Source organism: Equus caballus, chromosome 4 (genome assembly GCF_041296265.1).
Source record: "Equus caballus isolate H_3958 breed thoroughbred chromosome 4, TB-T2T, whole genome shotgun sequence".
NCBI classification, from domain to species: Eukaryota; Metazoa; Chordata; class Mammalia; order Perissodactyla; family Equidae; genus Equus; species Equus caballus.
In genome coordinates this window covers 10,670,579-10,684,383 of record NC_091687.1, presented here as the reverse complement: position 1 = coordinate 10,684,383, position 13,805 = coordinate 10,670,579, and the positions used below count along the sequence as shown (strand labels likewise).

General features: G+C 41.4%; 1 protein-coding gene across 9 annotated transcripts in view; it reads right to left on the bottom strand.

Annotated features, from left to right (window-relative positions):
- Positions 1 to 13,805, bottom strand: part of POU6F2 (POU class 6 homeobox 2) — a 459,268-nt gene that overhangs the window by 113,128 nt on the left and 332,335 nt on the right. For all 9 annotated transcript variants that reach the window (XM_070264192.1, XM_070264189.1, XM_070264187.1 and 6 more), the window contains one exon: positions 9,569 to 9,918. In XM_070264192.1, coding sequence (XP_070120293.1) covers positions 9,569 to 9,918 — 350 coding nt within the window. The remainder of the gene's footprint in view (positions 1 to 9,568; positions 9,919 to 13,805) is intronic.

Sequence of the window (13,805 nt, the reverse complement as noted above, 5' to 3'; positions counted from 1 at the left end):
ATGGGACGCAGAGTACTGGAGGTGGTAACTACTCTAAGGAATGTTAAATTTTAGAAACTTACATAGGAGTACAAGATTATTTCCCCTCTGATTTAAAAATTAGAAGTTTCCAAGCCAACCAGACTCAGGAGAGCTTTCCTTGGGGGAAGTGAGAGGGTTTCTCTGAAATCTTCTCCCCTCTGAACCCTTCAACATTGCTTTGTTTCTTTAAATGCCACATTTGTAACCTCACAATGCAAGGACTGAGAGCTCAACTCTGGAAAGAGCAGCCAGCCTCTAGAAGGATATGGAGTCCAGCAGAGAAAAGAAGGAGATCTCTAGCTTTACTTCTTTTTAGGGCAGTTAAATATCTTCTAGTGTAGAAAACTAAGTGGTGGCACCAGGCTGATATCTGTCAAATGACAGTTCAGACAAAAGGTGTCAAGCTGGAAAGGTTGCGTTGATTGGAGCCCAACCGAGCCTTCAGACACAGAATCACTAGTTCCCAGAACAGAGCTGTCAGCATACAAACGCACAGCATTCCCTCCATTGCTGCATTCTTCTGTGCCTTCAAAGGTATCCCCACTGAGCGGCTGAGGACACAGAATTGCCCTTTCTAGTCGATGGCCACTCCGAGGAACACCTGAACCTTTGCCATGTGGATTCTCTTACGCGTAAAAGAAGAGACTCCAAAATGGATATTCTTAACACGGCACCTTTCTCTGTCTCATCTCTGCATTTACAGGGCCCCAGGATTTAAGCCAGATTGCCCAGTTGAGTTCTCAACAGTGTAGGCTGAAAGAGAAGAAAAACACCAGCCCCTCTGACGGTCTTTTTTTTTTTTTTAAATAGGAAAAAAGAGCCAGGAAAGGAGCATTATAAGTAGGACAGTGCCCCACAGACATTGAGTTTTGACAACCTGATCCTCTAGAGGACTTAGCCTCGGCTTGTCATACAGATTTCAGACTGACTTGACCTGTTGTTTGCAATCCAACCTCTCTTAAAACACGGGTGGATATGAGGTTGTCAGGGTACTGGGGAATCTCCTGACCACTGGAAATTCCTCAGTCAAAAGACAGGAGGGTGGAAGTGAGGTGAGGAGAGGGCATGCCCTCTCTCAGTCCTGTTGATTCCATGGGTTTGCCAGGGGCTATGTGGTGGTCGGTACCCTGCTGTCCCTTCTCCATGCTCTGCCCTGGGGATGCATGACACCAGGTGCAGTGGTGTGTGAACGGGAGAAACAAGGGGCAATGAAGAAGAGAGAGCAGGGAGGACCATCTGAAGAAGATCTCCAAGAACTCAACTGTCATGAGGGGTAACCTAACCAGACCCGCCCCTTATTTTTTTGACCAAGTGATTTTGCTCGTTGCCGCCTGTAAGGACTATCCTTGCTTTTGGCTTTCCCTATTCTTGCTTTAGTTTTGAGTTTTTCCTTCTCTTCTTTCCCCAACCTTCTACGCTTTCTTTTCTCCATTGTCTAGCCCATTGGATTTGGTCTGTGGATTTTTGCATGATATTCTAGGGAAGGAAATGAAAGATTATTTTCGTTGTGTAGATGCTACAATAATTAGAGAAAGACGCCTTAGAGCAGCGGTTCCTGAAGGATTTTCCATGGGATATTAATTAGGATTAGATGAAAAAAATGTTCACTGGTTACATAAATTTGGGAATTTCTAGGTCAAATAATGTTAATTAGACATTAGACAGGATCTCTTTTAGCTCTCAGTATTCTAACGTTCATTGATAAATATCTAGGAGGGACATGCAATGTGCAGCATCTTCCTATCTATCGATCAATCGAACATTTAATCCATCTATTGACCTACCTACCTACCTACCTACCTATCATCTGTCTTTCTATCTATCTGTTTTCAGTAAAATTTCTTTTTTTTGTAGAAGACACTTTGAGAAATGCTGCCTTAGAAAATCCCAGCAGCCAAATATAGAAATAAGAATGTATATTTCATCAACAACCCAAATGAACATTGCAGAGGCAGTAAAATATAAACGGAGACACTCTGAAGTCTGACAGTGATGTTGAGGAAGTTGCTTCAGCTTTCTGATACTCACTTTCCTTAGATCTGAATGCAGATAATTTTTACCTCCTCTGGATTGTTGTGAAGAAAAAATAAGAGGTTGAAGTACTTAGAGAGTATATGATACGTAGATATAGTTGATCAATGATAATGATGATTCCAAGTAGAACTGCAAACCTAGGAGCCAACGCATGAAATAGTGTATACAAAAATACGCTTTGTAAATTTCAAAACAGACTGCAAATGTTAGCCAAATACTAGCAGGTGTATTTATGAGTATTGCATATGTGCTTTGGGTTATGGTGTTGTGTATACATAGCTCTTTCTTTCCATGGAAATCAAACCACCTTATTTGTGTTATTTCATAAATAGAATGTGGAGCTGGAAAGGACTTAAAGATCGTCTAATATGAACTTTTCATGTAATAAGTGACACAACTGAGTCCCAGAGATTAGGCAACTTGCCCAAGGTCACACAGCTAGTTAGTGGCGGAACTGGGACCGCCAAGATTCTTCCTGTACACCCACACACTAAGAACCACAACTTTGGGAATTTAGAAGGAAAAAAACAATTTTTAGTTCTTAATAATATGGATGGAGAAACTGAAGTTCTGTGCGTTGAAGTGAGAATTCTTTAAGTTTAAATGAGCATGTTGCTACAATTCTCTTTCTTCCTGCTCTCCACACCTCTCTGAGCCCTTTGTGCAGGCGTGTCCTGTGCTGCATGTGCTCTGCCATCCCTCTTCGAGGTCCCCCTCCTCAGAAATCCTCATAACCTCTCTGACTCAATGCTACAAAATGCATGTGTGACTATTAACCTCATTCTAGCTTCCAAGGGGTTTTCTGTAGTGTGTGGTGCATAATTTATGCGTGCATTTATATATTCCCATGACTATTTGCCTTTTGTTCCACTTCAAGTGGGTCTGTTTGTCCCATATTCCTCCTTAGATTATAATATCTATAATCAAGGAAGGAGAAAAGGCAGGCAGGATCCTGAAAGTTTTTGAGTGCCAGCTCTCTATCAGGAACTGAATTAGATACTCTCACATAAGTCATCTTACTTAATCCCCACATCGACCTTCCAACCAATGAGGAAATTGAGGTTCAGAAGGACGGGCTGACCTCACCCAAGTGCCCAGCAGAGCCAGCATTCAGGCCGGTGAGCTTCCAAAAACCATGCTCTCTCTAAGCCACCACATTGTCTGTTCCGTAAACCTTCCGCACGGCCAGAGGGCACACCATAGGGGCTTGATAAATGTTTGCAGATAGTGATAAAAGTGCTTTCTTTACGACTTGGAGAATATTCACTTGCAAGTCTGTACTTGGGAAGTTAATTTAAACGCCCGTGGAAAATTTACCCCAAACCTGTGGGAAATAAATTGAGGCTAAAATATGAGGAAGAACACTTGATCATGAAAGCACAAGAATATTGTATTAAGTTAACATAAATACTGGCTATGTTTTGCTCATTCAGAGTGAAGTGCTAGCCAGCACATTTTGGGAGTCTCAAATTGCCACTGAAAGCTGCATCCATGCACATGGAGGCAAAACTGTTCCAGAAGCATTCTGAACTACACTTTGGGATTCGCTTATCGGCTACATCCAACAGACAGTGATGGGACTGGTGTGTGTGTGGCTCCAGGCTCTTTGCTGAGCTCACTGCAGACAGGCCATGGATGTGTCCCCTCCCCATGATCAGAGCGGTGCCAGTTTGCTTGAGAAGTTATAACTTACCCTGTTCAAATGCTGCAAGAATCCTTCCACCCCTCTTTGAGTCTAGCATCCTTTCCAGCTATTGCTACTTGATGTGAGCTTCCACAGTTAGTGGCATGAATGTGCCACCTGCTTTGTTAACCCCCTTTCGAAATGATTTGACTAATCTGCAAAGCAGTACCCGGAATGGTAAATCTAGACAACGACAAAGAAGCACCACAGTGGATAAGTATATTCTTGGTAAACTAATTTTTCCCCCTGCCACTCTCAAAGCAATATAAACTTTGTTGTTCCTCCTGGATCTCAAATGCTTGTAATAAATTCTTTGAAATGTCAGTAATGTGGAACTGAGGGGTTTTTTAAGGATATTTTCTTTCTTTCATAAAAGGAAAAATTGTTCCTTGCAGAGAATGTGGGCAAATATGTTTTGTTTATTTTATTCAGTGCTGAGCACGGTTGGGTACAGGGACTCCCATTTCCCACCCCACCTCTTGGTGAATGAGTGAATCATGAATGAAGCCCTCACTCCACTGGATGGTAGTATAAGCAGAAATAAATTCATGCTCTTTCATATATGTAGTATAATCAGCATTTGCTTCACAAATTTATAGCATACAAAGCATTTTCATCAGTATGCTATGTTTAACCTTCATGATAACTCTGGGTTTGGATAAATTTTCTCATCCATAATAATGAACTTTCCTTTGGTTCATTAGCCCAAGAGGAAGCCTTACTCACTTTGTCTGGACTCTTCTAGTTTTTAAGAAGTCCTCATGGCCTGGATTGCTCTTAGACCCACCGAGTTTTGACTAAAATCACGTTAAATTGATCAAGGCTAACCTCTGAGGAGAAAGGGGGCTGAGTCAGGGTACTGGGCCGTTTCTACGGGAAGGATCCATCATTGCAGACAATTTGCTTTAAACAGGATGAAAGTCACATAGGTCTAATTACTTCTCAAGAGTTTGGGCTCTTTGTTTTAAAAAGCGATAATGTGGGGCTGGCCCCGTGGCCGAGCGGTTGGATATGTGCACTCCACATCGGTGGCCCAGGGTTTCACCAGTTCGGATCCTGGGCACGGACATGGCACCAGTCATCAGGCCACGCTGAGGTGGTGTCCCACATGCCACAACTAGAAGGACCCACAACTAAAATATACAACTGTGTACAAGAGAGCTTTGGGGAGAAAAAGGAAAAATAAAATCTTTAGAAAAAAAAGTGATAATGTACCACCCTCTCCATCATCCACACACTTGAAACTTAGTACTGAAAGTTTGCCAGCGGGAAAACATCCCAAACGAGAAGATAGGGATGCTGGGCCCACTGCAGAGCAGAGATGGAATCTGGATGCGGTTTTACCCCCGGATGCCTGAGTTGTAACAAGACTTTTACATTAGCAAATGCACGTGGTGGAGAACAATTTTGCACTCTCTCTCAAGCAACCTCACCTCTGAGGAGGTGGCCATGCCCCTCATCCCTCATACAAGCACAGATAGCTTTCCTTCCACTAACAGCTTCCACTGATCTCTCTCTCCCTCTGTTATTTATTAAAACACGCACTACAACAAGAAAAGGGAAAGATTATCTTGCTTCCTGCCATGCAAGATAGTATGCGGAAGGCCAAGGTTAAATGCAGCATTTGGTTTCTTAAGCTTCTCTAATGTCTAGGTGTGGAAAAGCAATCTGGGACCAGAGTTTACAGCGGTGACTCTCTGAGGATAGAAACTTGACTTTAATTTGGACTCTCTGGCTAAGATAAAACCTGCTTCTGCTATCATTATCCCACTTACGCTTGTCCCCACTCTCTTTCCAATCTGCCACCCAGCTGAGTGGGAAGAAATTAACCTGACCTTGAAGAATACTGAGAGAATCTTCAGGTCCATCGGGCTTTCAATAGCCAATAAAGTTCTAGAGGCCTATCAACATTTAGATCAGACTCATAGGCCTGACAAGGATCTTAAAAGTCATATAGACCACACTTTTAACAGATGAAGGAAACGAAGTCCAAAGAAATGATGTGACTTGTGCAAAGTTGTCAACTAGTTAGAAGCAGGGTCAGAACCAGAAGGAGGCCTCAAACCCTCAGGATTCTTCTTCCCCTGGCACCATGACTAGGCTCCAGCCACGCCCAGCTCATCTCCAGGTCACTCACACAGGAATATATACACATTAGGGCTTTTACACCATGTTTCTAATTTCCCTAGTCAAATAAAATCTCCCAAGGAGGAATCTCAAGAAAAGCTACTTCCAAGGTCATAGAAAGGAGGAAGGTCACCATTCTTATGCTCATGGGGTTTTTATCGAGATCAAAATTACATATTGAAATTAAAATCGTGCTTTGTTTTTCCTACCAGGAATGATTAGACCATATCTTTTCCCCAAAAAAGTGGCTTCGATTTATGTTTCTGATCTGCCCCAACCCAACATACTCTTATATTTCTAGTTTTAGATTCTAGCACAGCCCGTGATGGATGGGTTAGAACAAAAACATAGAGTATGGATTGATATCCATCTTGGAACCTAAGGGTTAAATTCAACTCATAGATGCATCTTGTTTGAGCCACACAATATCTTATTTTATTTATTTATTTTTGCTGAGGAAGACTGGCCCTGAGCTAACATCTGTTACTATCCATGCACAGGATCCAAACCCACGAACCCAGGACCACCAAAGCAAAGCCCATGAACTTAACCACTATGTTACCAGGCTGGCCCCCATACTCTGTTTTCAGAATTTGACTTTGAGATTTATATCCAAGTCTGCTTTACTTGTTTATACTGGCTGCCTGGCCCCTGAAGACCTTCCTGCTTGTAATCTCTGTTTGGAACGTCTCTTCTCATCCCTCCTGAGAATGAAGTTGTGGGTGGGTGGGTCTTGAGTCTTAACGAAGATTCTAAAGAGACCAGAGGGGCGAGCGTCTGGTATCCACACTAGACCACGAGCTCTCCTGTAACCCTGAGCAATCAAAATTAGTTCTCTGAAGTGGTAATATTTTACTCTCCTACCTGTCTTGAAACAACAACCTGGTTTTGGAAATGCAATCCACTTCATGGAATTGAGTAAAAGAGCGAAAAAAAATTATATAGCAATATTAGAGAAAAACCTGGCAAGAACTGTTTGGAGAATTTTAGTCCAGAGTGTTATGGCCTGCAGCACTATTAATTTTTTTTTTTCATCTTGAGAAATGACCTCACCCAAATATACCTGCACAGGCCACTTTCATTTATTTTTTTTTTCGGAAGACGTGACAGCATCTGTACAGTTTAAAAATAACTATTATCTTTCAAAGTTTTGTTTTTGTTTTTGTTTTAGCAAAAAAACTTTAGAATTACTGGCTTTCCCTGACAATCCAAGTTGCATAGTGCTAAACTAATATTTTTCAGACAGATTTTGAATAATGTAAAAAGACAAAGCTCACAGGAAAATGAAGAACTGTAAAATAGAATTTAAGCTGTCATATATGAATTTAGTTGATCTTTATTCCCTTAATAATCTTCAAACAAAAACACTGTATTCTAGTTCATAAAGACTATTACCTTTGAGAGTTAAATATCTTTGTAGTTCCTTTTAAATTGTGTTCTTTTTCAAAAGTTCAAACATTCTACGTTCTACAAACTCAAAAACCCTTCAGCTAGTAGAGATAAAAACAATAGTTCAAAAACATAGGAGTTTCCATTTCCTTTACACAAGCCTGTAGTAAAGGAAAAAAATCCTTTTATTCCTACCGATACAGATTTATTCAAAATTAGTTCTCTATCTGCTCAATAATATTTTAAAAAGTTTACCAAATCACCCTTTCGGCGATTACTCATTAGATCCACAGAAGAAGTCAGAGTATTATCTTACCAAGGTATTTATTAAATTTAGAAGTTCAAACTCCAATGGTGAAAAATGAGAGTATTCGCTCAGGGTTATAAAGAAAGAAATGTGGCTCTGAGCCTTCATTTGTTGCAAATGAAGCCCCTGGATTTCCATGGGAAACCGTTAGGAGAACTTCTGGAAATTCTCCTAATAGAAGTTATTTCCATGAAGCTGAGTGGTTGCCACATCTAAAGTCCTGTCCACAACCATTCAGATGGGTCATCTATACTTGACTTTCACTGGTCCATAGAGATTTATAAGAAGTTACAGTGTTTGGGGAAGCCTGGTGTCCACAGAGCTCAAAGCTTTCACTCAACTGTAAAGAATACTGGACCACACACAACAACTGGGACAGAGCTAAGAAATCTCATCCTTTTGAGCAGGACAAGTTTTTTCTTTAGTAATTTCACCTATTTTGGTGTCTCAGTTAGAGAAAGCATTTAATCATATAGCATATAGGTACATCAAATTTATCTTCTCTTAAAAAGCATTAAACCAATTCTTTGTAATAATAGAGTTGAATTCCAAATGCTGAAAACGTTAGGATTGCTGTAATGATGCATTTTGTAAATTTGATTTATACCTACTCAGTCTATAGATGTCAAGTGTACAATGAAGACTTTTTTAGCCCGTGTTCATTTCAGTCGCCTGTCAAAGGTACTACATTGTCTCATACTTGTAAGATTTTTAAAGATACATCTTCAAACTCAACTCAGGAAAATGTTCAGATTGAAAGTAGCCAAGACTCAAGTGCCAAGGAAAACACACTCACTCATCTCACCCAAATGTTTTCATTTCCAGGAAAACTTTGGGCCACCACTGAGAATCTAAGTTCATAGAAACAAATTATGGAACAACAAGCTAAGGTGATTCTAAAATGCTGAGTCTCTAAGCCACTTGTCTTGCTGTCTGTTGCCAGTCTACCGTGACTTTGTATACTTTGTTATTTAGGACCTGGGGATGCCCTTGCTATCGTTGTCCTCAGGTGGAGGAGGACTGAGTGCCCCACCATCATGGAGGGGATGAGTTGGCATTTGAACTGAGGGCAGGGCTGCTCACTCTGCTGGTCTTTGTCACTGTGCTACAATTGTACTAAACCATCCGAAATCTCACTGGGGAAAACATCATGTAAGTCAAAAACTGAGCTATTAATTTCTGGACCTGATGTGTTGACATCACAGTCATTGTATTTCGAAGCTACTTCATTCTAAAGGCCTCTAAGTTAAGAATGGTTTTCTGAACTTCCATACCTCCCTGAATGCTCCTATCCATTGCTCCTGGATGATAGTAGATTAAAGATGAGCTTTCATGATTAGCCTGAAATATCTATTTTGGATGCCCTCAGCCTCATAGTAATAAAGCAAATATACGAAAGCTTTATATTTTATAGAGATGCATATTTGTTGAGGCTCTTGGTATGACTTTAGAGTACTTCTTAGTCTACGGAGTGATGGTTGGAATCTGGGACATAAGACTGGGACTAAATTTCTTTACCCTCCTAACCCCAGAGAGTCTTTAGAAAAATAGAAACAAAAGAGCACAAAGTACTTAAGGTAAGACACTGTCGTATTCATAATATAGAGAAATAACCACCGTGCCTCGTGGACAGAGAGGCAGTTCTCCACAGGGCTACAAAACTGTGCTAGTAATAATTTTAATTGGATGCTATCTTTACTGCCTTCAAAAAGTGTCATAAAATGGAATTATTACAGGCTACAAGTGCACTTACAGTGCTGGCCTCTCACAGGAGGAAACAGCTAACATTTATCCTTTGGAGGACAACATCAATGGGCTTCTATTTGTTTCTTTTCCATGCATCCCCGGTTGCCTGCTATTTGCTTCCTCTTCCCTCTAAGAGATCAATTTGAATTAGACGCTGCGGAACTGGATGCTAAGTTTTGCTGGCCCTCTGCCTTCGGGGATAGCACAACCCCACGGAAAGGTCCTCTGTGCTCGTGGGGCCAGACCGACGGGGAGCATACCTGCAGAGGATTGGGTGGCGTCAGCGGTGACGGAAGGCCATGTCCTGGAGACTGACTGGGTTTCTGAGGGGGACTTGCACTGTGCTGAGTTGGAGACGGTTGGTTCTGGTTCTGGGCATGGGGGTGGGCTTGAGGCTGCGGGGGCTGCGATGGAGGAGCTGGCAGCTGTTGGGAGGTGGCTGGCGGCTGCTGGGGCAGGGTGGGCTGGGGCTGCGGTGGCGGCTGGGACTGTGGGGGTGCCTGCGGGGCTGGCTGCGGGTGCTGGCCGGTTGGCGGTGGAGGCGGTGGCGGCGGCTGCTGCTGCTGGAGTTGCTGGAGTTGCTGGAGCTGGGCGTTCAGGGATGAGGTAGCTACAAGGAAAGAAAGGGAACGTGGAGTTGAAACCAACACGGCAAAACATCTTGTGGTGTCTTTGACAGCTTGTCCTGTGCCAGCTGAGAAGTCTGCCCTTTAGAAAAAGTTGACCCTCTCGCCCTGAAGCTCTTATGTATCTAAGAGGGTTGAGGGGCAGAAAAGAAAGAGTCACTTCTGGGGGAAATCTTAAAATTCAGGGAGGACCAGAATGGAAAACGTCAGGCATTGCCTTCAAAGGTATTGGGCCGCACCAGCCCTGGGGACGCCCTAGAAATGGATGTGATGCCCAAGTGCTTTCTCTCTCTCTCCGTTCCACACTGCATGGCAAATACACTCATGCTTTCAAGATTTGCCTTAGATTTTTAAAGTTCAACCAGTTTAATTCTTTTGGTAAATGCTCGACTGGAGTTAAGGACAGAAAACGAAGTTGTTTGTAATCTCCTTTTTATCATCCGTACCTTTAATGGTGAATGGTGTCATTTTCACTTGCTGCCTCAGATCTCTGCCAATTTGCTTAGACATGTCAGTTTCAAGTTTCTACAGTTTTTTTTTTTTAAAGATAGTACATGCTTCTCAGTTTTGCGGAGTCAAAAGTCTGAGTCTGATTTTTTTCCTGCTGATCCAAGAGAAGAACCCCCAAACCAGAAGGAACTGTACCCTGTGATGACTAGACACATCAGCACTTCAAGGACAGGCAAGGAACGAGAGAATGAAATCATCTTTCAAGATTTTCTTGTTATATGAAAGGTAAGAGTTGGTGGGACAAGCTGTCTTTACACTGAGCACACTCAATTTGTTCTCATATGCCCATCTAGCACTGAACATTTCTGCAGCAGAAAGACAGTTAGTTTGGCCACAGAATAATCTAGAGAAAATTACTGCTACAAGTTCACTTCCTTCTCTGCCTGAGAACTTTCTAACAAGCCTACAAATAAATACAAGGACCAATGTTGAACCCTGCAGGTTTTCCTGCTCCTCCCCTACCTAGAATTAGTCAAGATTTCTGAAGGTAATAAGCGCTATTTGCAATATTAAACTAGTCCCTATTTTCAAAAATACTTTTTTTTAATCCAGTGGATCTGTAAAGTGATATATCATATTCCTGCCTTCACGCAGCAAATATGTTCTTGACAAACGTGTATACATTAAACCATGTGTTGAAGACACCTGAAGACATTTTTCTGTAAGGAAATCAACCAGTGACTATTTTTTTAAAGTTAAGAATCATTTTGTAAAATTTATTGAAAATCAGCTAGGCGCTAGTACAGTGCCAGGTAGAATGTAGGATTTAAAAAGGAGACTTAGTCCTGCCTTCAAGGAGCTTATAGTCTGTACGTGGAGATAAGATTAACTCATAAGAAACAACGAGGTTTGGGGGTGCCTGTTATAGAGTTCTGCTAATGGTAGATGGTTGTTACATATCAGTTAATTGACTAGATGGTCAACTATGTGGAAACAGACCAAAAGGGCCAGGAGAGTCAGGAAGGAGGTCCTTTGTGGGCTGAGAGGCCAAGGCAGCATTCATGGAGGATGTGGAACGAGAGCAGAGAGCATCCAGGAGAGTGAAGTTCATACCTCAAAAAGGAGGAGGAGAGGATATTTTAGGCTGGAGAAACACCCAGACGACAGCATGGCTTAGGTGAAGGACAATGTGGAGAATGGACTCCTTGGAACAGAGGCTCTGGGAAGTCTTCAATGACTTTAGACCTTAGCGAAAGCGGAGAACCTATCTTGTGAAAGTGGTGGGAAGAGGATCAGTCCCAATTAACCTCTGGGTAAGTAGATTTTAAATATACAATCACTACAACTAGGATATACTACTATGTACCAGGGTTTTTGGGAGAAAAAAGTGCATATATATATGTATATATGTACGTATATATACATGATATAATCTATACTTGATAGCTTGACAGTTCCCAGGGGTATCAAATACCTCTACTGTGCTCTCAGGTACCCTGTAGGGCTTCCACGTTGGACCAGTTGGGATGGCAAGTCCTCACTGGGTCAATAAATTGCTCTAGGTCTGTTCAAACACTCAGTCCAGTGTGTGTCCTGCCTTGCACATCAATCCAGAGTGCTCTGGGACTCTAGAGGTAGAGATGGTCTGTGTGAGTGAGGACTGGAAAATACCCAGTCAATGGGAAATCTCTGGACTTTATGCTCAGTTTTGTTGCAAACCTAGAAATACTCTAAAAAAAAAAAAAGTATATATACAAAAATACCCAGTCATCATCCCATTTATTGGAACTTTAAGAGGATGGTCTAGCTTTGCCACCTCCCCAACTCCTATTGTACAAAATCACCTTTTTTTGAAGATCTGGGAGCCTGGCTCAATTCTGACCTCCCAGGGTCTTCTGAAGTCTGGAGGGTCCTGGGGAGGGGGCTCGATTCTTCTTCTGGTGGAGTTACAGACTTTGGGAACCTGATTGCATCTGGCCTCATGCCTGATTCAAATCAAGCCTGTCCTGATTTCTTTCAGGTGGGGGGCACATATGTCAGTGCTTATTTTCATGGTTGACTTAAATACCATACTGTTTCATTTTGGTTAGAAAAGCATTTATCTAAATCAGCATTGAAAAACAGAAAAGACGGGAATATTGGCAGATAGATATTGGCAGATGGGTAGGTGCAGTGGACCTTAACCTACCAATGAGACATGGTCCCAAATGTGTCTTCGTTGCTTTATGTTAGTGAGTTCACATTGCTTGGCTATTTCTTTCCCATAACCTGCAGCTTGCCTGGAAAGGCATTAACCTAAACTAAACCTCTTTGAGTTACATAAACCAATTTGGCATCTGCAAGCAAAAAATGATGGACAATCAAATATCCAATTCAGGTATGTATTGGATGCAAAGAAAAGCATGAAGGAGTTATACAACAACGTAAGTCTGATCTGAAAAACACCAAAGCCACCAACACAATAATATGAAAACAAAAGTAAAACAATGCTAAACTATGGAGCCTCTTAATGGCTCCTTGTACAAAGCATATTGAGATAAACGGACACAAGTTAGGAAGCCTCAAGGATATATTTGAACTACAGAGAATATTTGTGGATAAAGTCATGATTTTGGGGGGTAAAACTCTGGCCTTATCAAAGAAGATTAAAGATTCTACTTCTTCCCTGGTATTTATGCCCTTTTATGATTGTTTCCTCTATGTCTGGTTACTGTACGTTACATAGGCCAATGTTAAGTGTAAAATTTAACTGCAATAACGGTAGCTATGAAAGGAAAAGAGAGGCACAGAAATTTACATTAGGACATTTGAAATTTTAAAAACTTGCAATTTTGAAAAATAAACAAAACAAAATTTCATCAAACTCTGAATTTCTTGGAAAAGAGAGACTATGGAAAAACCAGTGGCTTGAAACTTCCCAAATAGATAATTTAATATGACAAAGGAATAGCCAAGAATCTTGCATTTCTTCATTGGCTGAGTTTCTATACATCAGCTGTAAATTAGAAAAAAATTCTTCTTTTGGATCTTTGGTAAAGGTTTTCTCAGGAAACCACACATCTAGAGAGAGTCACACAACCAGAGGTATCAGAATTATACTCAATGGGATTTATATAACATTACTTCCAAATCAGGGAAATGGAAAGTAAAAGCATCATATATACCACATATGAAGAGCAAGTCCGTGAAAGATTCTGGAAAAATACTAATGCATCTTATACTTAGCAAGGTATTCGAACACCTTAGGATTCACAGAAAGCAAAATGGCACTCACATGCTAAAGGAAGTGCGATTTGGGGCAACACCTTCACCTTTGTTAACGCAAAATATAATATCACATGATTATAAGCACTCTAGTCAGGGTCTCGACTTCAGCATTTTCTTGGATTTTTGAGGTTCAGGCAGATGTGGGAATGGTTGG